This window comes from Pteronotus mesoamericanus, unplaced genomic scaffold (assembly GCF_021234165.1).
Source record: "Pteronotus mesoamericanus isolate MK-2021 breed Mesoamerican mustached bat unplaced genomic scaffold, CSHL_Meso_final contig_20, whole genome shotgun sequence".
Lineage (NCBI taxonomy): Eukaryota > Metazoa > Chordata > Mammalia > Chiroptera > Mormoopidae > Pteronotus > Pteronotus mesoamericanus.
The window spans coordinates 8794722-8820746 of NW_026555085.1; the positions used below are offsets into that span (position 1 = coordinate 8794722).

General features: G+C 37.4%; 1 protein-coding gene across 1 annotated transcript in view; it reads left to right on the forward strand.

The window, feature by feature from the left end:
- The window catches only part of DNAH8 (dynein axonemal heavy chain 8), a 302018-nt gene that overhangs the window by 157734 nt on the left and 118259 nt on the right, over window positions 1–26025 (forward strand). Inside the window, exons 55-58 of the mRNA XM_054569318.1 lie at window positions 2346–2509; window positions 3808–4000; window positions 11596–11718; window positions 16580–16710. Coding sequence (XP_054425293.1) covers window positions 2346–2509; window positions 3808–4000; window positions 11596–11718; window positions 16580–16710 — 611 coding nt within the window. The remainder of the gene's footprint in view (window positions 1–2345; window positions 2510–3807; window positions 4001–11595; window positions 11719–16579; window positions 16711–26025) is intronic.

The following is a 26025-nucleotide window of genomic DNA, read 5'->3' on the forward strand; positions in this document are numbered from 1 at the left end:
GCTGTCTCTGTGCTGATGACTTCAAAATCAATACCAGCATCCCAGGCTTCTCTTCTTGGCTCCAGACATATTTCTAACTACTTAGTAAATGTCACCATTTTTAATGTAATAACCATCTCAAAATAAAAATGTCTGAACAGAACTCTTAATTGTCCTTAAATATGACCCTTCCTCAGACTTATGCATCTTAACTAACAACAACAATTATCCTGCTCATAAGGCTAAACATTTGGGCACCATCTTTAATTTGTGTTTCTCATTCTCTTTATCCAATCCATCAGTAATCATGCTTTCAAAAATATATCCCAAAGCTGAGAATTTAGTGCCTTCTCACTGTGAACCCTGATAGATTCGTCCATCACCTACCCTCTGGATCATGCAGTGACTTCTTAACCAACCTCCTTGCTTTCTTTTTGCCCTCCTCGAGTCTGTTCTTTACACAGTCCTAAAATGCTCTTTTAAAAAAGTAACCCAGAGATCATTTTTACTTCTTAAAACCACTAGTAGATTCCCAGTTGCATTTACAATGAAACCCAACACCTTGCTCTGGCCTGTGCACCTGAACCTGAGCTGGCCCCTGCCTACCCATCTTCCCTTCCATCATTCTTCCATCGTGCTGTTGCTGGAAGACTCCAAGTTTTCATGCCTCTGAGCCATTATAATTAATTTGAATAATTCTCATCATTCTTAGCTTCCGAGGTGCTTTCCTGTGTCATTTTCTCTAACTGTCCATGGCCTCATCTCAGGCATTACTTGTCTCTGGACTTTTTATTTTCTAACCACAATTTTTATCATTATTGTTTGTCTGTTTATCAATATGTTTGTTTCCTGTGTGTTGTCAGGCTCCCCCACTAGAATGGATGCTCCTCGATGGCAGCAGATGTAGCTGTCCTCTTCACTGTGCAGTGGGAGGTGCTCAGATAGAGTCACAGAAGTAAATGAATCTTCCTCCTGTCCCCATCCCCAAATAAACAGCCCTCTTTATATTTTTTCTTCAAATCACCTGTTTTCACAAAGCACTCTTTTAATCCACTTACCTTGTTTATCACTTCATCTTTTTCTTACTTTACATAGCTTTAGAGCAGAAGCAGGTGAGAAAAGAGAGGTTAAAAAAAATTAAAGAGAAATAGGTTAATAAATGAGAGGAGGGAAAGAAAGGAATTATTTAATTCTCTTTAATGATTGCTTTAGTTGCCAATGGCTGTTTTTTTACAGCAAAGATGAAAAAGCAATATTCACATAGCTTGTCTCTTTATTTTTGCCTATTTGTAATATAAGTGTATGATTTACATTTTGGTGAACAGAATGAACAGTTTAGCTTGGCATGGAACTGAGCCAAGAGAGAAATAACACTTCTTTTCATTCTCTCTCCCTTGTTACCTGCTGTTTTAACTTCCACTGTGAATTAGCCTGAAAAATCACTCTTCAAACTCAATGGGGTACTATTTCAACAAAGAAAGGACATATTCCATGAATCAGTACTAAAGAAACCATTTACTTCCCTGAATTAATCATGTGGAGAGTCTGCTTTGTATCTCCAGAATGATCATTGTGTCACTTTCCAAAATAATGCTAATGACACCTATTATACTCTTTATACATGGTCCACAGTGCTTCCTGAACCTGCTACAGCTCCAGACTATCCCTAACTGGTCATTGTTGTAGCTTTGTCTATTTAGATTCTACAAGTTGGTAGAAATATTAGGTAAATTAGTATTCAAACAAACAATACTCAGAAACACCACCTAGTACTTAACAGCTGCATGTCAGATTTACCTGTCAATTTATTCTAGGTATACAGATATATGAAAACATGATGACTGAGCTTGGCTCCCCTTAGTGAAATTTAGATTCCAATATACAAATAAATTTGTGGAAATACAAACACATTAAAGACCTAATCAAAGCAATCTATAGAACATAGTTATTATTGACTTTAGAAGTGAACATGCTGACCAGTTCACATTCAGTTTTTTGTTATGACCTATTTCAACACTAATAAGGTTAATAATGATTAGGAATACTTATTCCCACACCTCACATAGTTTTTAAGAAATCGGGAGAAGTAACCTATTCAAAGCCTACTAATGGTAGAACAAGGGCTGGAATCTGCATTTAGTGCGTTATACTTGAATCCATACTATTCAAGGGATTTACATCCTATGTTGGTTTAATTATGATATGTGTTTTACCATCAGTACTGTGATGAAACTATAAATTTAACTTTTGTTTAATAAAGAGCCTATTTAAAACAGGATTTGTGAAATAAAATAGTTCTAAAAGCAGTTCTATTTTTAGTTTATCTGAAAAGTGAGTGAGAGTATCACATCTCTTTTCATCTTTAGGTGAAGATGCTGCCAACTCCTTCTAAATTTCATTACATTTTCAATCTTCGAGATCTTTCCAGAATTTGGCAAGGAATGTTAACCATAAAAGCTGAAGAATGTGATTCGATCTCTGTTCTCCTGTCACTTTTCAAACACGAGTGCAACAGAGTAGTTGCAGACAGGTTGTATATATATATTACAGCGTTGAGTTGAATGTACTGTACCAAAAGTTTATACAATAGATTAATTCCTGCATCATTTACTCAAATCAGTAGTTGGGAGTAGTGTCTTAATTTTCTCTGGGGCTTGTTAACCATTGATACCATTTCCCACCTGCTGGTCGCCTTAAAAAATTCTCTGCCAAATTCAACAGGAAATCTTTTTAAATCATTATATCGGAGAGTTGATAACATTCAGAGACAAATTAATTATAGTTATATACATTTTCTAAAAAATTTGAGCTCTGTGTAGGTTTTTTTTGTTGTTGTTAAATCCAGTACATAAACTCTGTCATCATTCTGAGCCTGTTTCCTCTATAAAATATGGATGGGAATGCCAGTCTTATGAGTTGTAAGGGCCCATTACAGTGCCTTGCTCACAGGTGGTATTTGTCAAATGTTAGTCCCCTTCTTCCTCTCTTTCTCTTGGTATAAAAAGGACCTTTGTGTGCTGTGCCCACAAACCCAGAAAAAAGATGTTCACCCACTACTGACTGTCACTTCTGCACTTTAATTGCAAGTTTTAGAGACCTTTGACCTCACCCAGTTGACTCATCTGTATTGTTAAACAAAAAAACTATTCACGATACTTGTTCAAATGATAAGAACACAATCAGCATTCAGGACTGTTGTGATAGGTACAAGGGCTGCTGCTACAGAGTTTTTCAGTAAGGGATGGAGAATAGGCTCAACTCCAAATTCAACAAGGAAGAAGTGGGAATTTGTAGCCAAGGAAGAGGATGGGGGAAGTGAGAGGATGGAAAATCAGCAAGAGGAAATGTCAGGGGTATAGGGGGATTCTTGCTAAGCTGACCTAAACAGGATTCTTGCAGGTCACATGATCAGATGGATACCACAGGGAAATGAAGGAGAATGAGGAATTTGGTCACATACAGAGGGTGATCAGATATTGGGGGTGGAGAATTCTGGCTAAGTGTACTTGACAAGATTCGTGCTGAAAGTAGGTGACGCAAAGAAAAGACATGGAAGCCCAGGAGTTGAGGGAAGGGAAGTCACAGGAGCCTAAGTTTGGTCAAGGGGAGACTATCTTTGTCATTATTTTCTGTAAGTAACACTCTCAATGTTGTAACTGTGTTAGCTGGGTTAGGTCTGTCTTGTCAGAAGGCAGACATTCTTTACCTCTTCTGATGTGACGGAGGTGCAGGATGGGGCTGAAAGGGGGTGGAGAGAGGTTGAAACCATGCTCAGTCAGGAAAAAAGCCTTTGTATTTTGCATTTTTACTTCTGGATTTTTCTTTCAGATTTATAACTCCTGATGATGAGCATTGGTTTAATGTACAACTTGTTCGCGCAATTGAAGAAAATATCAGTTCAGATGTGACATCTTATATTCTTCCTGAGCCATACTTTGTAGATTTTCTCCGTGAGATGCCTGAACCAACTGGTGATGAACCTGAAGACACTGTGTTTGAAGTACCCAAAATCTATGAATTGGTATTTATTTTCACCTTTAAACAGAGTTTTTTTTGATCACTCACATAACTAGATATTTCTCCCTGGACCAGAGTCTCACTATGGAGTTGCTGTAACTTCTCCATTAGTTATGAGTTGTGATTCCTGTCATCATACACCAAGTGTAAAATATTTCTTTCAATGAAATTTAGCAGCAATCCCACTGAAGTTAGGTATAAAACAAGTATGCCTGATACTTTCTCTGTTACTTCATATTGCTTTGAAAGTTCCAGGCACTGCAATAAAGTGACAAAAAGAAAATAGATGTAATTATGAGATAGGAAAAAACAAAAATACCATTTCATTTAAAGATGATATGATGGCCTCTTCATAAAATCCTAGAAAATTTAAAATCTTTTTCAAGTATAAGAGTTCAGTTAAGATGACCAAGTATGATATAAATATAACACTCAATAACTATCTTTATACCAGAAGTTAAGCAAATTATAATCAGTGGTCCAGATTCAGTCAAATGCTCGTGTTTTGTTCAATTGTGAGCTCAGAATGATTTTTACCTTTTTATTTTATTTTATTTATTTTTATTTTTTTAGAACTATGAACTTTATTTTTCAATTTTGTCCTCTATAATTATTGACAGTTAAGGGGGGGAGGGTGATACGATAAAAATCCAGTTTATATACAACTTCTGAGGAACATATCTATTGCATTAAGGATGGTCACATGCAAAGTGATTAGTTATTGGTCTCTTAAATCTTTCCTTCAAATGAAAAAATAAATACATTGTCTTTCTTCTTCCTGTTTTTTTCACTTCAAAATATTTACCTTAGAAACAGTGGTATATCCCACCTCTTTTTTTTTTCTTTTATTGTTCAAATATATTTGCCTCCATTTTCCTGCCACCACTTTCCCCTGCCCCACCCATTCACACCTCCCACCCTCAATCCTTCCCCACTTTGGCTTTGTCTGTGGGTCCTTTATACATATTCCTTGATTTGACCCTTCCCCTTTTTTCCTCTTTACGCCCCCTTCCTCCTCCCCTGTGTCACTGTTGGTTTGTTTTTTCTTTCAATGTTGCTGGTTATATTTATGTTGCTTGTTTGTTTTGTTGATTAGGTTCCACTTATAGATGAGATCATATGGTATTTGTCTTTCACCTTCTGGCTTATTTCACTTAGCATAATGCTCTCTAGTTCCATCCATGCTGTTGCAAAGGTTAGTAGCTCTTTCTTTCTTTCTGCTGTGTAGTATTCCATTGTGTAAATGTACCATAGATTTTTGATCCACTCATTTATTGATGAGTACTTAGGTTGCTTCCAGCACTTGGCTACTGTAAATTGTGCTGCTATGAACATTGGGGTGCATAGGTTCTTTTGAATTGGTGTTTCATGATTTTTAGGGTAGCCCTCCTACTTTGTTCTTCTTTCTCAAAATTGCTGCAGCTATTTGGGGTCATTTATGGTTCCATATGTATTTTTGAAATATTTGTTCTATATCTGTGAAAGAAGTCATTGGTATTTTAGTAGGGATTACATTGAATCTATAAATTGCTTTGAGTAGTGTGGACATTTTGATGATGTTAATTCTTCCAATCCATGAAGATAGTATATGCTTTCATTTATTTGTGTCTTTCTTAATTTCTTTCTTCAGTGTTGTGTAGTTTTCTGCATATAGGCCTTTTACCTCCTCAGTTAAGTTTATTTCTAGGTGCTTTATTTTTTTTGTTGCTCTAGTATCTATGCCATTCAGTTCTGCTCTGGTCTTGATTATTTCCTTCCTTCTAGTCACTCTGGGCTTTGTTTGTTGTTGTTTCTCCAGTTCTTGAAGAGGTACAGTTAGGTTGTTTATTTGAAATGTTTCTATCTTTCTTAGGTAGTCCTGTGTTTCTATGGCCTTTCTTCTCTGGACTGCCTTCACTGTGTCCTGATTCTGATATTTCATTGCTGGTGTATAAAAATGCCTTCGATATCTGAATATTGACTTTGTATCCTGCTGTTTTGCCAGATTGACTTATTAGGTTGAGTAGTTTTTTGGTGGAACCTGTAGGGTTTTCTACGTACACTCTTGTGTCATCTGCAAATGATGACAGTTTTACTTCTTCCTTTCCAAATTGGATGCCTTTTCATTCTTTTTCCTGTCTGATCACCATGGCTAGGACTTCCAATACTATGTTGAATAGAAGTGAAAATGAACAACCTTGTCTTGTTCCTGATCTTAGTGGGAAAGCTTTAAGGTTTTGCCCATTGAATATGATACTGGCTGTAGGTTTTTCATATATGGCCTTTATTATGTTGAAGTATGCCCCTTTTACTCCCACTTTACTGAGTGTTTTTGTCATAAATGGATGCTGTACCTCATCAAATGCTTTTTCCACATCTATTGATATGATCACACGATTTTTGTCTGTCTTTTGTTTATGTGATGTATTATGTTTATTGATATGCAAATATTGAACCATCTTTGCATCCCTGGAATGAATCCCACTTGATCATGATGGATGACTGTTTTAATGTATTGCTGAATGCGGTTAGCCAATATTTTGTTGAGGGTTTTAACGTCCATGTTCATTAGTGATACTGGCCTGGAGTTTTCTTTCTTTGTTGTGTCTTTATCTGGTATTGGGATTAGGATGATACTGGCCTCATTAAAAGAGTTTGGGAGTCTTCCCTCTTTTTGGGTTTTTTGGAATAGTCTGTGGAGGACAGAGGTTAGTTCTTCCTTAAATGTTTTGTAAAGTTCTGTGAAACTCTCTGGTCCAGGGCTTTTGTGTGCCGGGAGTTTCTTGATTACTGCTTAAATTTCCCCAGCTGTTATCAGTTTGTTCCGGCTTTCTCCTTCTTCATTCAGTGTGAAAGGTTATATTTTTCTAGAAATTTGTTCATTTCACCCAGGTGTTCAAATGTCTTGGCATATATTTGTTCATAGTAATACAGTCTTTTGTATTTCTGTGGTATCAGTTGTAATTCTCCTCTTTCATTTCTGATATTATTTGGGTCCACTCTCTTTTTTTTCTTGATGAGTCTGTTTAAAGGCTTGTTGATTTTGTTTATCTCTTCAAAGAACCTCCTCCTGGATTTATTGATCCTTTGAATTGTTCCTTTAGTCTCTGTGTCATTCAGCTCTACTCTGATCTTGATTATTTCCTTCCTTCTACTCTGTGTGGGTTTTGTTTGTTGTTGTTTCACCAGTTCTTGAAGATGTAAGGTTAGGTTGTTTATTTGAAATGTTTCTGTCTTTTTTAGGTAGGTCAGTATTACTATGAACTTTCTTCTCACAATTGCCTTCTCTGTGTCCCATGGGTTTGCAATGTTGTGTGTTCATTTTCATTTGTTTCCAGAAACTTTTTGATTTCATTATTGACCTATTCATTGTTTAATAGCATGCTATTCAGTCTCCATGAGTTTGAATATTTTTAATTTTTTTCTTGAGGCTGGTTTCTAGTTTCAATCCCTTGTGGTCCGAGAACATGCTTGTTATGATTTCAGTGTTCTTGACTTTTTTGAGGCTTGTTTTGTGTCCTATCATGTGGTCTATGTTTGAAAATACTTCATGTGCATTTGAAAAGAATGTGTTCTTTGCTTCTTTGGGATGAAAGGTTCTATATACATCAGTTAAGTCCATTTGATCCAATGCGTCATTCAATTCCACAATATCCTTGTTGATATCTTGTTTGGAAGATTTGTCCATTGTTGACAATGGGATGTTAAAATCCCCTACACTCAGTGTGTTGCTGTCTATATCTTTCTTGAAGTCCTCCAAGATTTTCTTATTTGGGTGCATATAGATTTACAGTGTTTATGTCTTCTTGATGGATTGTTCCTTTGAGTATTATGAAGTGCCCTTCTGGGTCTCTTTTTATGGCTTTTGTTTTAAATTCTATTTTGTCTGATATAAGTATTGCTACCCTGACTTTTTTTTCCTGTCCATTTGCTTGGAATATTTTTTTCCATTCCTTTACTTTCAATCTATGTAGGCCTTTTGTTCTCAGGTGGGTCTCTTGTAGACAGCATATATGTGGGTCATGTTTTCTAATTCATTCAGCTACCCTATGTCTTTAGATTGGAGCATTTAATCCATTTACATTTAAGGTTACATTACATTTAAGGTTACATTACATTAAGGTTCTCACTCTTTTTCTTCTTCTTATAGCAGCCCCTTTAGCATATCTTGCAGTGTTGGTTTGGTGGAGGTGTATTCTTTTAGCCTTCTTTTGTCTGGGAAACTCCTTATTTCACCTTCCATTTTAATTGAGAGCCATTTTAATTGCTGGGTAGAGCAGTCTTGGTTTCAGGCCTTTGCTTTTCATGACTTGGAATATTTCTTTTCATTCCCTTCTGGCTTGTAGTGTTTCTGTTGAGAAGTCAGCTGCAAGCAATATTGGGGCTCCCTTATATGCTACTGCCTGTTTCTCTCTTGCTGCCTTTTGGATTCTCTGTCTTTGATATTTGCCATTTTAATGATGATATGTCTTAGAGTGGGTCTCACTGGGTTTCTCTTGAATGGGACCCTCTGTACTTCCTGGACTTGTGTGAGATTTTCTCTCCTCAAATGAGGGAAGTTTTACATCATTACTTTTTCAATCAAGTTCTCTATCCCTTTCTCCTCTTCTCCTTCTGGTATCCCTATTATATGGATACTATTACGTTTCAGGTTGTCCTGCATTTCCCTAAAGGCCTCTTCATTCTTTTTGAGTCCTTTTTCATTTACTTGGTCTTTCTGGGAGTTTTCTTCTACCTTGTCGTCCAGCTTGTTGATTTGGTCCTCTGCTTCATCTAGCTTGCTTTTGATTCCTTCTACTGTGTTCTTCAATATAGAAATTGTATTCTTCATTTCCTCTTGTCTTTTATTGATAGTTTCTATGTCCTTTTTCATGCTGATAAGTTTGCAGTAAGTTTCTCATAGTTTCCCTTTAGTTTTTTGTAATTCTCTTTGAGCTCATTGAGTTCATTGAGCTTCCTTAGAACTATTGTTTTAAACTCAATATCTGATAGTTTACTTGCCTCTATTTCATTTATTTCTCTTTCTGGGGATTCCTCCTTTCCCTTCAAGTGGGAAGTATTTCTTTGTCTTCCCATTATTTGTGAGACTCTTCTTTTTTTTGCTTCTGCTTCTTAAATTGATCTGTTTTGACTTTCTGAGTTTGTGGTGTGAACTTCTATGGTAGGAGACCTGTGAGATTCAGTGGTGCAGTCTCCTTGATCTCCTGAACTTGCTGCACTTGGATGCCTTTTATCCCATTTATTTTGGCTCTCTGGAAGTAATTAGGTTTTGATTGTTGTTTGGTTATTCTTTGGTGGGTCCCACCCTCCAGCTGGTTGACTGAGGGTCATTTTGCCCATCATGTCCTGTGTGTTTTTGTGCAGGTGCTACCAGAGGAAAATCACAAAGCCCAGGAAACAAGCCCACATCCACAAAAATAACTCCCCCCTGCCATCCTCCTGTCAACAGCAAATGAACAAATATTAATAAGGCTGTAAAGACATTAATACTTTTATAAGAAAGGATAGAAATAAACTATGAGTATAAAATCTAATGACTTAATATGCACAGACTTGACAGACCTGAAATGAATGTTAAAAACCTATGTAGTAAAGACAGTATCACAAATCATGGCAAAGACCACAGCGGATTTCACCTCAGTAGCCTCTAATATTTACCACTGTTTTTTCTTTCTGGATCTGCCTCTGATGATGTTAGATGTTGACCGCATCTGACCTTAGGCAGTCTGTTTGAGACTTCCAGGAATCTACCATCTGTGGCTGTCTCCTTCAGTTGTTAACCTAGTCATTCTGCACTCAGTAGTCAGGCTTAGGCACCACAGGATGGGGCAGAGTCCCTCCTGTGGGCAGGGCTATTGTTTCCTCTCATGCTGCAGCCACTCAGGTGTCTGCTTTAACAAGATGGCTGCTGCAGTATGGGGGATGTTCAGCACCAGGATCCTGCCAGTTACTCTCTCAGTGGTCTCCCCAAAGCCTATGTCTGCAGTCTCTCCTCAGGCATCTCTAGCCCACTCTGCCTCCGCCTTTTGCCAGAGACCAGAGTAGTGGCTGCAAATAAAAATTTATGCTCTGGCCCTTTAAACGGCTCTTTGGCTCTCCAGCTGCCTGTCTCTGGCAGAGAGCAACCCTACTGCTTTTAGCATCTGGCTGTTATCTGTGTACCTTTTGGGCTCTGGTGCTGTAGGTGGGGGATCTGCACTTATGGTTTAGACCCCACTCTTCTCAGGGGGATCCAACCAGTCATTTCAGTATCCCTCTGGTGCTGCTGCCTGTGGGCTCCCAGCCAGCCTTCTTGAGTCTCTGCTGCACTCCTTACCAGTTAGGTTGTGCTAAAGCTGGTTCTTCTGTCTGTCCAAGGTTATAAGGCTCCCCTCTCGCTATTGTTCAGTTGTTTGTTCCAGGCGATTTCTCCATAATTTAGTTGTAATTCTAGATTGGTCCTGGAGGAGGTCAGTGTGACTTCCATTCACTCCTCCACCATGTTGCCTCTGATTTTTACATTTTTAAAGGGGTAGGAAAAAAATCAAAAGAATAATAATATTGTGTGATGTGAAATTATATGGAACTGAAATTTCAGTGTTTATAAATAAAGTTGTATTAAAACATAGCCATGCCCACATGTTTATAAATTGTCTGACAATTTTCACACCACTCTGGCAGAGCTTTGAGAAGCTGTTCCAGAGACCACACATACTAAAATATTTACTACTTTCCCTTTACAGAAAAAGTTTGCCAATTCTTTCCAGAAATCACAAGATAGAAAATACAACAAAATTTTTTTATTCAACAGCAAACATACATAAAATGTCTAGGAATAAACATGATAAAACTTTACTTGATTAAATGGCAATACATCATTCTTCCTAAATTAATGCATAGGTTTAATAAAGTTTGAAACAAGACTCAAAAGGGACTTTTTAAACAGGGTGACATAACAAAGTAATTAAGTGCATATAGATCAAGAAATAAATGGGAATAAATAATTTGCAGAGCAAATAAGTGAATATTTCAGAACAATTTGACTATGCAAGCAATGTTAAACTTCTGTATATATATTTTTAAAAGCCATAAATAGCCCTGGCTGGTATGGCTCAGTTGGTTGGTGTGTCATCCCAGAACTGAAAATTCTGGGATGGGGCACATACCTAGGTTGCTGGTTTGATCCCTGATTTGGTCCCTGATCTAGGAACATTCTGGAGGCAACCAGTTAATGCTTTTCTCTCGCATTGATGTCTTTCTTTCTCTCTGTCCCTCTCTCTATAAAAACAATGAAAAAAATGCTCTCTGGTGAGGATAAAAAAACCCCCATAGATAATATTAAAAGGCAAATAAAAACAGAGAAAAGTATTTGTTATATTCCAACCTTCATTACCATGGATAGGAGTCGGTGCTGGGGTTCTTGAAGGGGAAAGTCAGAAATAATTTCTTATTGGACAGTTAGGTGTCAGGCCTCTGAAAATGGAAATAACTAAAAGTCAGCTAATCTGTGACAAGTTTTTAGAAATGCATTAGGTTTTTCTTTTTTAAAAATGTAGAATTACTTCTGAGTGTCTTTGCAATTTCAACTTTTATAAATTTTGGATTTATATATTATTTTTATCTCTCTTTCCCCACCCATAGGTACCATCCTTTGACTTTCTGTCTGAAAGACTCCAATTTTACCAGAGACAGTTCAATGAAATCATCAGAGGAACATCTCTTGACCTGGTGTTTTTTAAAGATGCAATGACTCATCTTATTAAGGTTATAACTATTGACTATTTATTGACATAAATAGATCATGTAAAAACTTAGCAAATTTCACAGATAAACTTTTTGAGAGAATAAATATATAGTATCAGGTAGCATATAGAAGAGTATTCATGAGTTGTGTTAGTTCACTCTCTCAGAAACCAAAGACTTAATCATAAACTCCTTATTTGAGTTCTTCCACATGAGAGCAAATGTTTTTCAAGAGCAAACTGATGGGTTTTGTATTCAGAGCTTTTGATACAGTGAGTCAGTAAGTAATAAATTAAGCTGGGGAACCCAGTGAAGAAACATTCCCTCCTTAAATCATATTTTAGTGCAGTGGAAATTCTGTTCCCCATGGAGGAAAAGTTGATGCTTTTGGACTCCTGGTAAATATGGAGACGTAGGTAAATGCAGCTTTCCCCCTTGCAGAACCAGAGCAAAATTAACAACTAAAATATAGAACAACCAGCACTCAAAATTGTCAGAAAATCAAGCTGTATGGAAGTCCAACAACTAAGGTATTAAAGAAACCACACTCATCTAGATGGGTAGGAGGGACAGAGGAGCAGAGACATGGAGATGGAGAACCAGCTGGTCCCAAACCCAGATGTGGTGGTTATAAAACAATGGGATATCTCAGGAGCGAGGGATCCCACTGCCACACCAGACCACCCAGTCCACAGTTCCAGTGCCAGGAAGATAAGTCCCCATAACTTCTGGCTGTAAAAACTAATGGGGGTTGGGTAGGCAGAAGAAGCTGTGGGATTCTCAGGCCACTCCTTTTATAGGAACTTGCACTACACAGGACTTACTGACTCACTTTCTCTGGGCTCCAGCATTGGGGCAGCATCTTGAAGGGCACCAGTGACATATGGGGAGGAACTAAAGTGTCTGGGATCAGGGCGAGAGCTGGGGGACAGCTTCCTCCCAGACAGAACTGCAAACAGCAGCCATCGTACCTGTTTGGAGCTCTTCCCCACACAGAGCCACAGTGTAGCAGCACCATATCTGAATCTCCATCAGCTTGGCTCACACTGTAAGCCCTGCCCTAAAGATTACCTAAGGGTCCACACTATCCAACTTACAGGCCCATCCAAGCCTGGCACTAGCAGCCCTCTGCAGGTGGTTTTATAGTTTACACCAAGGGGCCCTAGACAGAACACAGGTGGAGGCTGACCTTGGCCTGCACCATCTGGGAAGCCTGAGAGCCTGTGCACCCAGTGGACAGTTACAGACTACATCGGAGCACCATCCAACTACCTCCACAAACCAAGGAGGGAGGTGGTTGCCAGCCAGGAGTATAGACAATCCTACCAGCCGTCTGGACTTGGTAAATCCCTCCCATTTACCTGCTGACAGCAATCAAGACTCATCTACAAGAGGAGGGTGTACTCGGCCCACACAGAAGGAGTACCTCTAGTACAGCTTGGGAGATAAGGGAGGCTGGGCCACTGGATCCTACAGAACACCTATTACATTAGGCCATGCTGCCAAGGCAGGGAGTCATAGAAGCTCTACCTAACACATAGAAACAAACACATGGAGTCTGCCAAATGAGGAGACAAAGCAACATGGCCCAAATGAAAGAACAGAACAAAACTCCAGAAAATGAACTAAACAAAATGGAGATAAGCAATCTATCAGATGCAGAGTTCAAAACTCTGGTTATAAGGATGCTCAAGGAACTCAGTGGGTACTTCAACAGTATAAAAAAGACCCAGGCAGAAATGAAGGATATACTAACTGAAATAAAGAACAATTTACAGGGAATCAACAGCAGAGCAGATGAAGCTGAAAATCACATCAATGATTTGGAACATAAGAAAGAAAAAGACATCCAATCAGTATAACAAGAAGAAAAAAAGAATCCAAAAAAAAATGAGGATAGTGTAAGGACCTTCTAGGACAACTTCAAATGTACCAACATTCCCATCATAAGAGTGTCAGAAGGAGAAGAGAAAGAGCAAGAAACTGGAAACCTATTTGAAAAAATAATGAAAGAAAACTTCCCTAATTTGGTGAAGGAAATAGACATACAAGTCCAGGAAGCACACAGAATCCCAAACAAGATGGATGTAAAGAGGACTACACCAAGACACATCATAATTAAAATGCCAAAGTTTAAAGATAGAGAATCTTAAAAGCAGTAAGAGAATTACTTACAGAAGAGTTCCTATAAGGCTGTCAGCTGATTTCTCAAAAGAAATTTTTGCAGGCAGAAGGGACTAGCAAAAAATATTCAAAGTGATGAAAAGCAAGGACCTACAACCTAGATTAGTCTACTCAGCAAAACTATCGTTTAGAATCGAAGGGCAGATAAAGTGCTTCCCAGACAAGGTAGAGCTAAAGGAGTTCATCATTACCAAATTATTATATGAAATGTTAAAGGGACTTAAATTTAAGAAAGAAGCTCAAAACTATGAACATTAGAATGGCAATAAATACATAACTATCAACAAAATAAGCAAACAGCAGATCAGAAACAGAATCATAGATATGGAGAACACTGGGGTGGTGGCAAATGGGGAGGGAGTCTGGGTGAATGGGGAAAAGGTGAAGGGATTAAGGAGCACAAATTGGTAGTTACGGAATAGTCAGGGGGCTGCTAAGAGCAAGTATAGGAAATGGAGTTGCCAAAGAACTGATACGCATGACCTGTGTAAATGATCAAAGGAGGGGAGATTGCCAGAGGGAGTGGGAGGTGCTGGGTAGAGGGGTCAAAGGAAGAAAAATTGGGACAACTGTAACAGCATAATTAATATTTTTTAAAAAGATAATTGTTTTTAAAATGTCAGTCTCATGGCTGGCTTACAGATAAGGGGCAAATTGATGGGGAATGGGGAAAGCAGGTATACAGGACTGATGAAAAAATAGAATCCAACTAGAGGCAGCATCAAAAAGAAATATGGTTTGATTCAAGTCTGGGAGACTACAGAAAGGAGTTGTTTATTTGCATAATTTGTAGATCTATATGGAGTTTCTCCAGGAGTCAGAACACAGAGTATAGAAGTTTATGAAAAAGAGGCATTTACTGTATTTTGCCATATATAATGCACAATTTTTGCCCAAATTTTTTGGGAAAAATAAGGACGTGCATTATACATGGGTAGTACTAATTTTTACTGGTACATAAAATTTCTTGTATCTTGTACAAGAAATCTGTTCTTGTGTTTTGAAATTATTTGTTACATAAGGTTTCTTGTACCATAATATATTCAAAAATAAATATTAAAATTCCTTCATAATACAAAAAACAACTATCTAAATATAAATAAATAAGAAAATGAATTAAAAAATTAAAACAAAATATATTTTTCCAGAAAGTTTGGGCCAAAAACATGGGTGCGTGTTATACACAGCAAAATACGGTAACTGTTTATAATACAGGGTGGGGCAAAAGTAGGTTTACAGTTGTGAGTACACGAAACACAGTTTTTCCTTGTACTACTATTTATTAATTATTGTACTATTTTCCATATGAACAACTGTACAGTTGTCTTCTGCAAAGTTGGTGAATTTCTAGATGTCCTGGGGCTATTTGACATTGAACCATTCAAGTAATTATCTAGTACCCACTGTGGCTAGGTCCCAGGGGCCTGGGACTGTGTTCCAGGTGTAAAACCATGTAAGAGATTAACATATTTAAAAAATACAATGATGACTGGATCAAAAAATTATGGTACATATACACAATGGAATACTACGCAGCAGAAAGGAAAAAAGAAGTACTAAACTTTGTGACAACATGGATGGAACTGGAGAGCATCATGCTAAGCGAAATAAGCCAGGGGGCAAAAGACAAATACCATATGATCTCACCTATAAGCGGAATCTAACCAACAATGCAAAGAAGCAAGGAAAATATGACCAGCAACACTGAAAGGAAAAGAAATCAACAGAGACAAGAGGGAAGGGGGGGCAGGGAAAGGGAAGGGAAGGGGAAAGTCAAGGAACTAATAGCAAGGACTCATGGACAAAACCAAAGGGGAAGAGCTGAGGGAGGGAAGGTGGGACGGGGCAAGGGAAAGAGGTGGGGGGAAGGCAGAGACAAATGTATTTAAAAAAGTAAATAAATTAATTAAAAAAATAAAAATAAAAATACAATGATAGAATCAATGTATACCAAGGTGTCATTACTGATCTGCCTTTTCTAAAAGTCACATTAAAAAAAATTCTTTTTAGTGGTGATAATGAATTTAGTGATCCATCCAGACTTTCTTCCTCGTCAGTGTCGTTAATGTAAAAGACAGCTTTTTAGCAATGTCTTAAATTGGCCTGGATAAGATTTGAACCACAATTTGAGTCTTATCCTCACTGAAGAAATCAACCATAGAAAAGCAACATAAGACTATAAACTTTGTTTCTCTAATTATTTTTCTACAAATGCCTTTCTGCCCCCATTGCAAGTAGAATTTGGTATGTTTAAAGAATTTTCATTGGGAGAGATATGATAGAGGTATTAGTGTTCATGGTAGAGCTAGGTGTCTATGTAAATCAGTGTGTTAGACTGATGAATAATATGCCAACAATTCTACACTTATTTCTGTAGATTGGCAAGAGCAGCTCAACCATCCATTTAGTTGAAAAAAAAAACACACACACACACATAGTAGTTCTGAAATAGGACAGGAAAGATAATTTGGTCTGTTTTTCATGATGAAAATAGAGATGGGCATGGAAATAATTTGAATAGAATAAATTGCTATGAACCTTAGTTTTTAAAATTCTGAGATATATCATTTAAGGAAAATGTTTAATATAGTCTGGAAGCATATGATCAAATCTTGGACCCATTTAGGGCAAGAGAATAAAAACAGTTGAATTCTATTTTCAAATAAAATCAAGAGTATTTTCTGTTATTTCGAAACAGATTTCACGAATAATTCGAACATCATGTGGAAATGCATTGCTGGTGGGTGTTGGTGGTTCAGGAAAACAAAGTCTGTCAAGATTGGCCTCTTTTATAGCTGGCTATCAAATATTTCAGATAACATTAACCAGGTAAGAAAGAAAACAAGACAATGTGTTTTTCTATAATTTCTCCAGAGTGAAATGTTTACTTAAAAAAAAGTTTGGTGTATTTCTTTCTTAAGTAAACTATTTAACTGTAACATATATGAGGAAATGTACACAAGTCCTGGGTGTCACAAAGCATGTACAACTATGTAGCTAGCCCACAGATGAAGAAATAAAACTTTACTAGCACCCCAGAAAAACCCCTCATGGCCTATCCTAGTCATTACCCTTCCAAGGGTACCCATATTCTCACTTTTGAGCCTATTGATTAGTTTTGCCTAATTTTGAACTTGGATCAATCAAACCATACAACAGTCACTCTATTGTATCTTTTCTGTTTCTTGCATTGTTTGTAAGATTCAACCATGATGTGACATGGACCAATAGTTTGTTAATTCTTATTGCTGTACAGTCTTCAACTTTACCCCATCTTATCACAATCTGTTTATCCATTGTAATGTTTATGAACAGTTGTAGGGTTTTATGAATATTCTTGTACATGTCTGAGTGTACTCTAGAGACAGAATTGTGGGATATGTATGCTCAGCTGTGGTAGATCTGCAGAGCAGTTTTCCAATGTGGTTTGACCAATTTACACTTCCACCAACAGCTCATGAATTTCGGTTCCCTCACATCCTTGCCCACCCTTGACATCATGAATTTTTTTCACTGTAGCAAATCTGGCAGGTGTGTCATTGTGGCTTTAATTAGCATTTCCCAAATGGCTAATAATATTCAGTACTTTTTCATCTCTTACTGACCATTTGGCAGCCTGTTTTTAGTTCTTTGCTTATTTTTTTTCCAGTTGAAGTATAGTTCTTTCTCTTAGTGGTTTGTAAGAGTCTTCTTTTTCCTTGTATATTTTGGATATAATTTCTTTGTCTGAGTGTGTATTGCAAATATCTCCTCCCAGTCATTGGCTGGCCTTTTCACTCTTGGTTGGTCTTAATTTTAATGACATTTAAGGTATCAATTTTTCCTTTATTTTAGTACTCTTTGTATCCTGTTAAAATTGTTTTGTTCACCCAAAGGTCATGAATATATTCTCCTGTGATTTTCTTTATATTTACAAATAAAATTTACTATTTTTGCATTTAGAACTATAGTTCATCTAGAATTATTTTTCTTATAAAGTCTGAGGTAGTTGTAGTTAAGATTATTTTTTTCAATATAGACATCCAAGTAATCCAGTTCCATTTATTGAAAAGGTCATCTGTTTTTCAGCCACATCATAGTGTCATTTTTTCCCAGAAATCAACTCATCATATATTTGACTATAGTCTATTTCACTGCTTTATTTTTTATCTATCTTTTCATCATTACTCACTGTTTTAATTATGGTAGCCTTTTAATATGTCTTGAACAAATTTGTTGTTTTTCAACATTGCTGTGAATATTTAGCACTTTGTATTTTTGTATACATTTTAGATAACTTTTTCAACTTATGTACATACGGACACAGTACTGCTGTCAAATAGATGACAATTTAACAAGGTACAATTATTGGAGGTACAAAATATTTAGAGATTAATTAGAGTTAATCAGTTGTCAACTTTTAAAAATTGGGAGATTTCACAGAAACAAAAATATTTCTGACTTCTTTTGAAATAATTGAAGGCTCTGGCAATATTTGGCCTACATTCCTAGGTGGCCGGAGCTGAGCAGCAGCTGCCTCCATATATGGACACGCAGTCCTGCAGTTCACCAGAGACCACACCAGCCTGCTTCAGTCATTGGCATTACCTGCCTGATTCCTGGAGGTATCTGAGTTTGTGATCCAGAGCAGATGATGGTGCCATAATTGTAGTTAGAAACAACAGAGGCTTAAATTAAGGCAGGTGTGTTAACTATACGTTTTTGTTTTCTGTTTCTTGATGCTCTGGCAGTGGAACTTTGCTGACTAGGCAGAGACTGCTCCTCTCAGTGCTAGTCCAGAAATGTGCTTTTCATATGCAAATCTACCAATGCAGAGCCCATTCTCTGAACCCTGCCTCTATCTGGCTTTACCCTCCAGGAAGCAATATTCCTCTGTCCTAATCATACCTGTCAAGGATCCTGCTGAATAGGAGTAGCATCTATGCCCCAGGGCTTGCTGAATTTATTCAAACTAGCCAATCCTAAATCTGCTAGGCCTGCCTGCCTTTGCCTTTCTCATGGAAAGTGCAATAAAGTCTGTCAGTTGTCTGTGCTTTCCCCTCACTCCTGGTGTCTGACCAGCCTGGTGCTTCCCCACAGGGCCCTATGTCAGTGGTATGCCTCCTCCTGCTTCTAGGAGTCTGTGAGTATAAACTTCTTCCTTCGTGCTTTCATGTCTTACCATACCTGATCAAACTGAATCCTGGGCACACTGCAAAACAGAAGGGAAAGTGGGAGTAGAGAGAGAGTCAGGGGGGACAGTTTAAAGTACGAAAGATTGACTAGGCTTAGTAATTGATTAGATATGGGGTGAAAAGGAGGTAAGAAGAGTCTAGGATGATACCCTAGTTTCTCTAGTGGCATTTATCACACTGCATTAAAAAAGGGGAAGACATTGGGACAACTGTAATAGAATAAACAATTTAAAAATTAAAAAAGGAAAGATTTTGCTCACATTTCTGTCTCTTTCACCAGGCTGTAAACTCTTGGGATGGACTATTATAACCTTTGTCCTCTACCATTACTATAAAGTGGGTACTAACCAACTGTAAAAATGTATGTTGAACAAATGAATAAGTGACCAGTTTTAAAGGGATAAAATGAGAATTTGGTTCAGTATGTGCTGAGCATGAGATGTCTGCGGAACACACAGTTTCCATAGGTATTTAGGCTCAGGTGAAGGTTCTGGAAATAGAAGTAAAGGAACCTCAGTGATGAGAACACTCTTAAGGTAATGAGGAGCATGAATAGGATCATAGTAAAGAGAAAAGATGGCTGAGGAAAGAACCCTGGGGTCTCCCAGCATAGGAAAATGGGGCTTGCAAGGGGCAGTATGTGAGAAGGAGAGGCAAGATAGGAGGAAATTCAGAGGAGTTTCCAGAAGCCAATGAGGTAGAGAAGGAGCCTGAAGGTATGAAGTCATGAAAAGTGGTAACTAATAGTCACTGTGTTGAAACGTTCAGTGGAGTGGATGGATGCAGAAGCTACATTGCACTAACAAGGTGAAGGAACAGAGGTAAGTTTAGAAACTCCTCAAGAACCTTAGTTATGAAAGAAAATAGAGTCATCAGTACCTAGAGAAGGGTGTGTTGTGACTGTGTCCATATTTCACAAAAACAATACATAACAGTTCATTTAATTAAAAAACAAACCAACAAACAAGCCAAAGTGGCTCTGTGACTTCATTCCCTCATCAAGTCTGAGACTGGCCAGCCAGAGAGAGGACTACACCAGCAGTACCTGGTCACAGAACCTCTGCAGGAAGGGTGGGCTGTGTTCCGTTCTGCAAAGCCTCTTACCAGCTTCTCTTTTTAATGAATTTAACTCTTGGGAATTATTTTGAAAGGGATGCATGTTCTCTTTTTAATGGAGTTCTTTTTGCCAAGGTCTGTAAAACTTTACTGTAGTGCCACTCAGAAGGGGGTAATCAATTCTAGTTTAAAAATCAGCTATTCATTCATTTAATTTCACTTAAGTTACATCATCTGTAATGCCCACAATAACCTTTACAAATAGGTATTACCTTCATTTTGCAGATGAGAAAACAGAGCTGAGAAATGTGAAGGAACATTTATTTTTACTTTGTTTTTACTTTTTATTATTATCTTTTAAATTGAATTCATTGGAGTGACATTGGTTCATAAAACCATACAGGTTTTAAGTGTATAATTCAACGAAATATCATCTGCACGCTGCAGTGTGCACCCATTGCCCCTCACAAAGTCTCTTTCCATCCTCATTCCCCTACACCTTGACCATTTCTACCTAGCACCCCACCTTCCCTCTGGCTATCATCACACTGTTGTCTGTGTCTATGTGTTTATGTATACATGCTTTTTTGCTAATCCCTTTGCCTTCATCCATTTCAAGGGGATAAAATGAGAATTTGGTTCAGTATGTGCTGAGCGTGAGATGTCTGCAGAACACACAGTTTCCATAGGTATTTAGGCTCAGGTGAAGGTTCTGGAAATAGAAGTAAAGGAACCTCAGTGATGAGAACACTCTTAAGGTAATGAGGAGCATGAATAGGATCATAGTAAAGAGAAAAGATGGCTATCATCACATCCTTTCCTCCTCCCCTCTGACAGCTGTCAGTCTGTTCCATGTATCCATGCTTCTTTCTATTTTGTTTGTCAGTTTACTTTCATTAAATTTCACATATAAGTGAGATCATATGATATTTGTCTTTCTCTGTCTGGTTTATTTCACTTAGCATAATAATCTCCAGGTCCATTCATGCTGATGCAAAAGGTAAGATTTTCTTTTTCTTTTTTTTTTACAGTCATGTAGTATTCCATTGTGTAAATGGACCACAGCTGCTTTATTCACTCATCTAGTGATGGACATTTGAGCTCTTTCTAGATCTTAGCTATTGTAAATAGTGATGCAATGAACATAGGGGTTCCTATATTCTTTGGAATTGATGTTTCAAGATTCTTAGGATATATTCCCTGAAGTGGGATCACTGGGTCAAAGGGCAGTTCCATTTTTAATTTTTTGAGGTAACTCCGCACTGTTTTCCACAGTGCCTGCACCAGTCTGCATTCCCGCCCGCAGTGTACAAGGGTTCCCTTTCCTCCACATTGTCGCCAGCACTTGTTGTTCGTTCATTTATTGTTGATAGCCATTCTGGCAGGTGTGAGGTGATACCTCATTGTGATTTTAATTTATATCCCTCTGATGATTAGTGGCGTTGAGTATTTTTTCATATATCTCTTGGCCATTTGTATGTCCTCTTTGGAGAAATATTTATTCAGGTCCTTTGCTCATTTTTTAATTAGATAGTTTGTCTTCTGGGTGCTGAATGTATAAATTATTGATATGTTTTAGAAATCAACCTCTTAATCAAATGTATCATTGGCAAATATGTTCTTCCATACAGTGGGCTCCTTTTTCATTTTGCTAATGGTTTCTTTTGCTGTGCAAAAGCTTTTTAGTTTTATGTAGTCCCATTTGGTTTTTTTTTCCTTTTTTTCCCCTTACCTTAGGAGGTATATCAGCAAAAATATTGATACACAAGATGTCTGAGATCCTACTGCCTATGTTCTCTTCTAGGATTTTTATGGTTTCACAACTTTTGTACATTTTGACTTTATTCTTGTGTATGGTATAAGTTAGTAGTCTAGTTTCATTTTTTTTTTTTTGCATGTACTTGTCCAGTTTTCCCAACACCATTTATTGAAGGGACTGTCTTTAATCCATTGCATGCTCTTGCCTCCTTTGTCAAATATTAATTGATCATAAAGGCATAGGTTTATTTCTAAGCTCCCAGTTCTGGTCCATTGATTTATATGCCTGTTCTTATACCAACAGCAGGTTGTTTTGATTATTATGGCCTTGTAATTGTTTGATACCAGGTATTGTGATACCTTCATTTTTGTTCTTCTTTTTCAGGATTTCTGAGGCTATTCAGGGTCTTTTTTTGTTCCATATAAATTTTTGGAATATTTGTTCCAGATCTGTGAAATATGGTATTGGTATTTTAATTGGAATTGCATTGATTCTATAGATTGCTTTGGGTAGTATGGGATGTTTTAATGATATTAATTCTTCCAATCCATAAACTTAGTATATACTTCCACTTATTTGTATCTTTGTCAATTTCTTTCTTCAGTGTACTATAATTTTCTGAGGAAATGTCTTTTACCTCCTTGGTTAAATTTATTCTTGGGTACCTTAATTTTTTTGTTACAATAATAAATGGGATTGTTTTCTTAACTTCTTTTTTTGATAGTTCATTATTGGTGTATAAAAATGCCACCAATTTCCAAATATTTTGTATCCTGCTACTTTGCCAAATTCATTTATTAGATCTAGTAGTTTTCTGGTAGAATCTTATAAAAAATTTTTTTAAATTTTATTTTTAAATCATGTTTATTCTATTGCAGTTGTCTCAATTTTTCCCCCGTTGCCCCCTCTACACATCCCACTCCCACTCCCCGCTCCCACAGTCAATTCTCACTTGGTTGTCTATGTCCATGGGTCGTTCATACATGTTCTTTGTTTAGTTCCTTCTCCTTCTTTCCACCACTGTCCTCCTTCCCCATCTCTTCTGGTCACTTTCAGTCTGCTCCATGTTTCCTTGCCTGTAGTTTTATTTTGATCGTTAGTTTATTTTGTTGAATAGATTCCACTTATAGGTGAGATCATATGGTATTTGTCTTTCACCAACTGGCTTATTTGATTTAGCATAATATTCTCCAGTTCCATCCTTGTTATCACAAAAGGTAGAAGTTCCTTCTTTCTTTCTCTTTTTTTTCAAAAATGCAGACTGATTATTTTTTAAAATGTCAAAATCCATTATAAAATATTAAAAAATTTAAATCCATTATAAAGTCTCAGCAATTAAAACAACATAACAGCACAGAAATACTCAAGTAGATCAATGAAATAAAATGAGGATTCTAGAAACAAAGATATATATCTGTCTAACAATGTAATATATGATTAAATTGATATTTCAAATCAATGGGGAAAATAAGGCTTATTCAACAAATAAGGTGCATGGACCACTGTTACTTGAAATAAAACCAATATAGAGCCCTATTTCACACATAATACAAAAAATATTCAAGTGAGTTAAAAATAAATATGTAAAATCTCAGGAGTTTTAGGAGAAAATACAAAATAATATTTTTCTTACCCTCAAGTAACATATTCAAACCCAGAAACTATAAAGTAAAATATTGACAATATGACTATATTAAAAATTTAAGACTATACAGTAACATACATATAAAGAAAGTTAAAAGACAAGTAATAGAATAGGAAAGTATTTGCCACACATCTAATAAAGGGTTAATAGTTTTTTTTTTAGGGAAAAAATTCTACAAACATTTAATCAGAAAATGGATAAAGAATATCAAAAAATCATTTAAAGCTTTTTTAAAAAAATAATAGATATAGGGAAGAAATATATAAAAACAGGCGTAGTGTCCACAAATAATAAAGTAACATGTAAAATAATACATCGTTGTCACAATCAGATTAATAGGTGTTAAAAATATTGGTAATATCAAGTATAGTTGACTATGAAAAGAACTGTATTCATAGGCTCTTTTTCTTCTTCTTAAAGCAGCCTCTTTAGCATATTTTGCAATACTGGTTTGGTGGAAGTGTATTCTTTTAGCCTTCTTTTGTCTGGGAAACTCCTTATTTCACCTTCCATTTTCATTGAGAGCCTTGCTGATTAGAGCAGTCTTGGTTGCAGGCCTTTGCTTTTCATTACTTGGAATATTTCTTTTTATTCCCATCTGGCTTGTAGTATTGAGAAGTCAGCTGCTGTATCGGGGCTCCCTTGTATGTTACTACTTGTTTCTCCCTTGCTGCCCTTAGGATTCTCTGTTTGTCTTTGATATTTACCATTTTAATGATGATGTGTCTTAGAGTGGGCCTCACTGGGTTCCTCTTGAATGGGACCCTCTCTGCTTCCTGGACTTGTGTGAGATTTTCTCTCCTCAAATTAGGGAAGTTTTACATCATTACTTTTTCAAACAAGTTCCCTATCCCTTCCTCCTCTTCTTCTTCTGGTATCCCAATTATACGGATATGATTACATTTCAGGTTGTCCTGCATTTCCCTAAAGGCCTCTTCATTCTTTTTGAGTCTTTTTTCATTTTCTTGGTCTTTCTGGGAGCTTTTTTCTACCTTATCCTCCAGCTCGCTGATTCGATCCTCTGCTTCATCTAGCCTGCTTTTGAGTCCTTCTACTGTATTTTTCAATATAGAAATTGTATTCTTCATTCCCTCTTCTCTTTTATTGATAGTTTCTGTGTCCTTTTTCATACTGATATAGTTTGCAGTAAGTTCCTCACAGTTTCCCTGTAGTTTTTTGTAATTCTCTTTGAGCTCACTGAGCTCATTGAGCTTCCTTAGAACCATTGTTTTGAACTCAATATCTGATAGTTTACTTGCCTCTATTTCATTTAGTTCTCCTTCTGTGGATTCCTGCTTCCCTTTGACTGGGGCATGTTTCTTTGTCTTCCCATTACTTGTGAGACTCTTCTTTTTTTGCTTCTGCTTCTTAAATTGATCTGTCTTGACTTCCTGAGTTTGTGGTGTGAACTTCTATGGTAAGAGACTGATTTTGTTTTCCTTTCTGGATCTGCCTCTGATGATGTCAGATGCTGACCTTGTATGACCTTAGGCAGTCTGTTCAAGACTTTCATGAACCTATTGTCTGTGGCTGTCTCCTTCAGCAGTTAATGTAGTCATTCTGCACTCAGCAGGCTGGCTTAGAGACACCACAGGGTGGGGCAGAGTCCCTCCTAGGGGCAGAGTTATTGGCTCCTCTCATGTTGCTGCCACTCAGGGGAGTGGCCAGCCTGAGCAAGGTGGCTGCTGCCGTCTCAGGGATAAGTCAGCACTGGGATCCACCTGGCTACTCCCTCAGTTCTCTCCCCAGAGCTTCCGTCCCCAGTCTCTCCTCAGGTGTCTCTAGCCCACTCTGCCCCTGCCTTTGCTGGAGACCAGGGTAAGTGGCTGCAAATAAAAATTTATGTGTTGGCCCTTTAAACAGCTCTTTGCATCTCCATCTGCCCATCTCTGTCAGAGAGTCACTCTGCTGTTTTTCACAGCTGGCTGTTATCTGTGTCCTTTGGGGCTGTAGGCTGGGGACTCCTGCTTATGGTTGAGACCCCACTCTTCTCAGGGGGATCCAACTGGTCGTTTCAGTATCCTTCTGGTGATGCCACCCATGGGCGCCCCGCCTGCCTTCTCTAGTCTCTACCACACTCCTTACCAGTTAGGCTGCGCTAAAGCTGACTCTTCTGTCTGAGTTTATAAGACTCATATCTTGCTGTTGTTCAGTTGTTTGTTCCAGGTGATTTCTCCACAATTTAGATTTCTCTAAAATTCCAGATTGGTCCTGGGAGGAGGTCAGTGTGACTTCTACTCACTCCTCTGCCATCTTCATTCCTCTTTTGGTGGAGTCTTTAGGGTTTTCTGTGTATTTACAATATTATATCATCTGTGATTAATGATAGTTTTTTTTCTCCTTTTCAATTTGGATGCCTTTTATTTTTTCTTCTTGTCTGATTGCTGTGGCTAGGACTTCCAGTTCTATGTCTTAGTACTATGTACTAAGATGGAAATCCCTGTCTTATTTCTGATATTGAGGAACATTGAGTATGATGTTGGCTGTAGGTTTGTCATATATGACCTTTA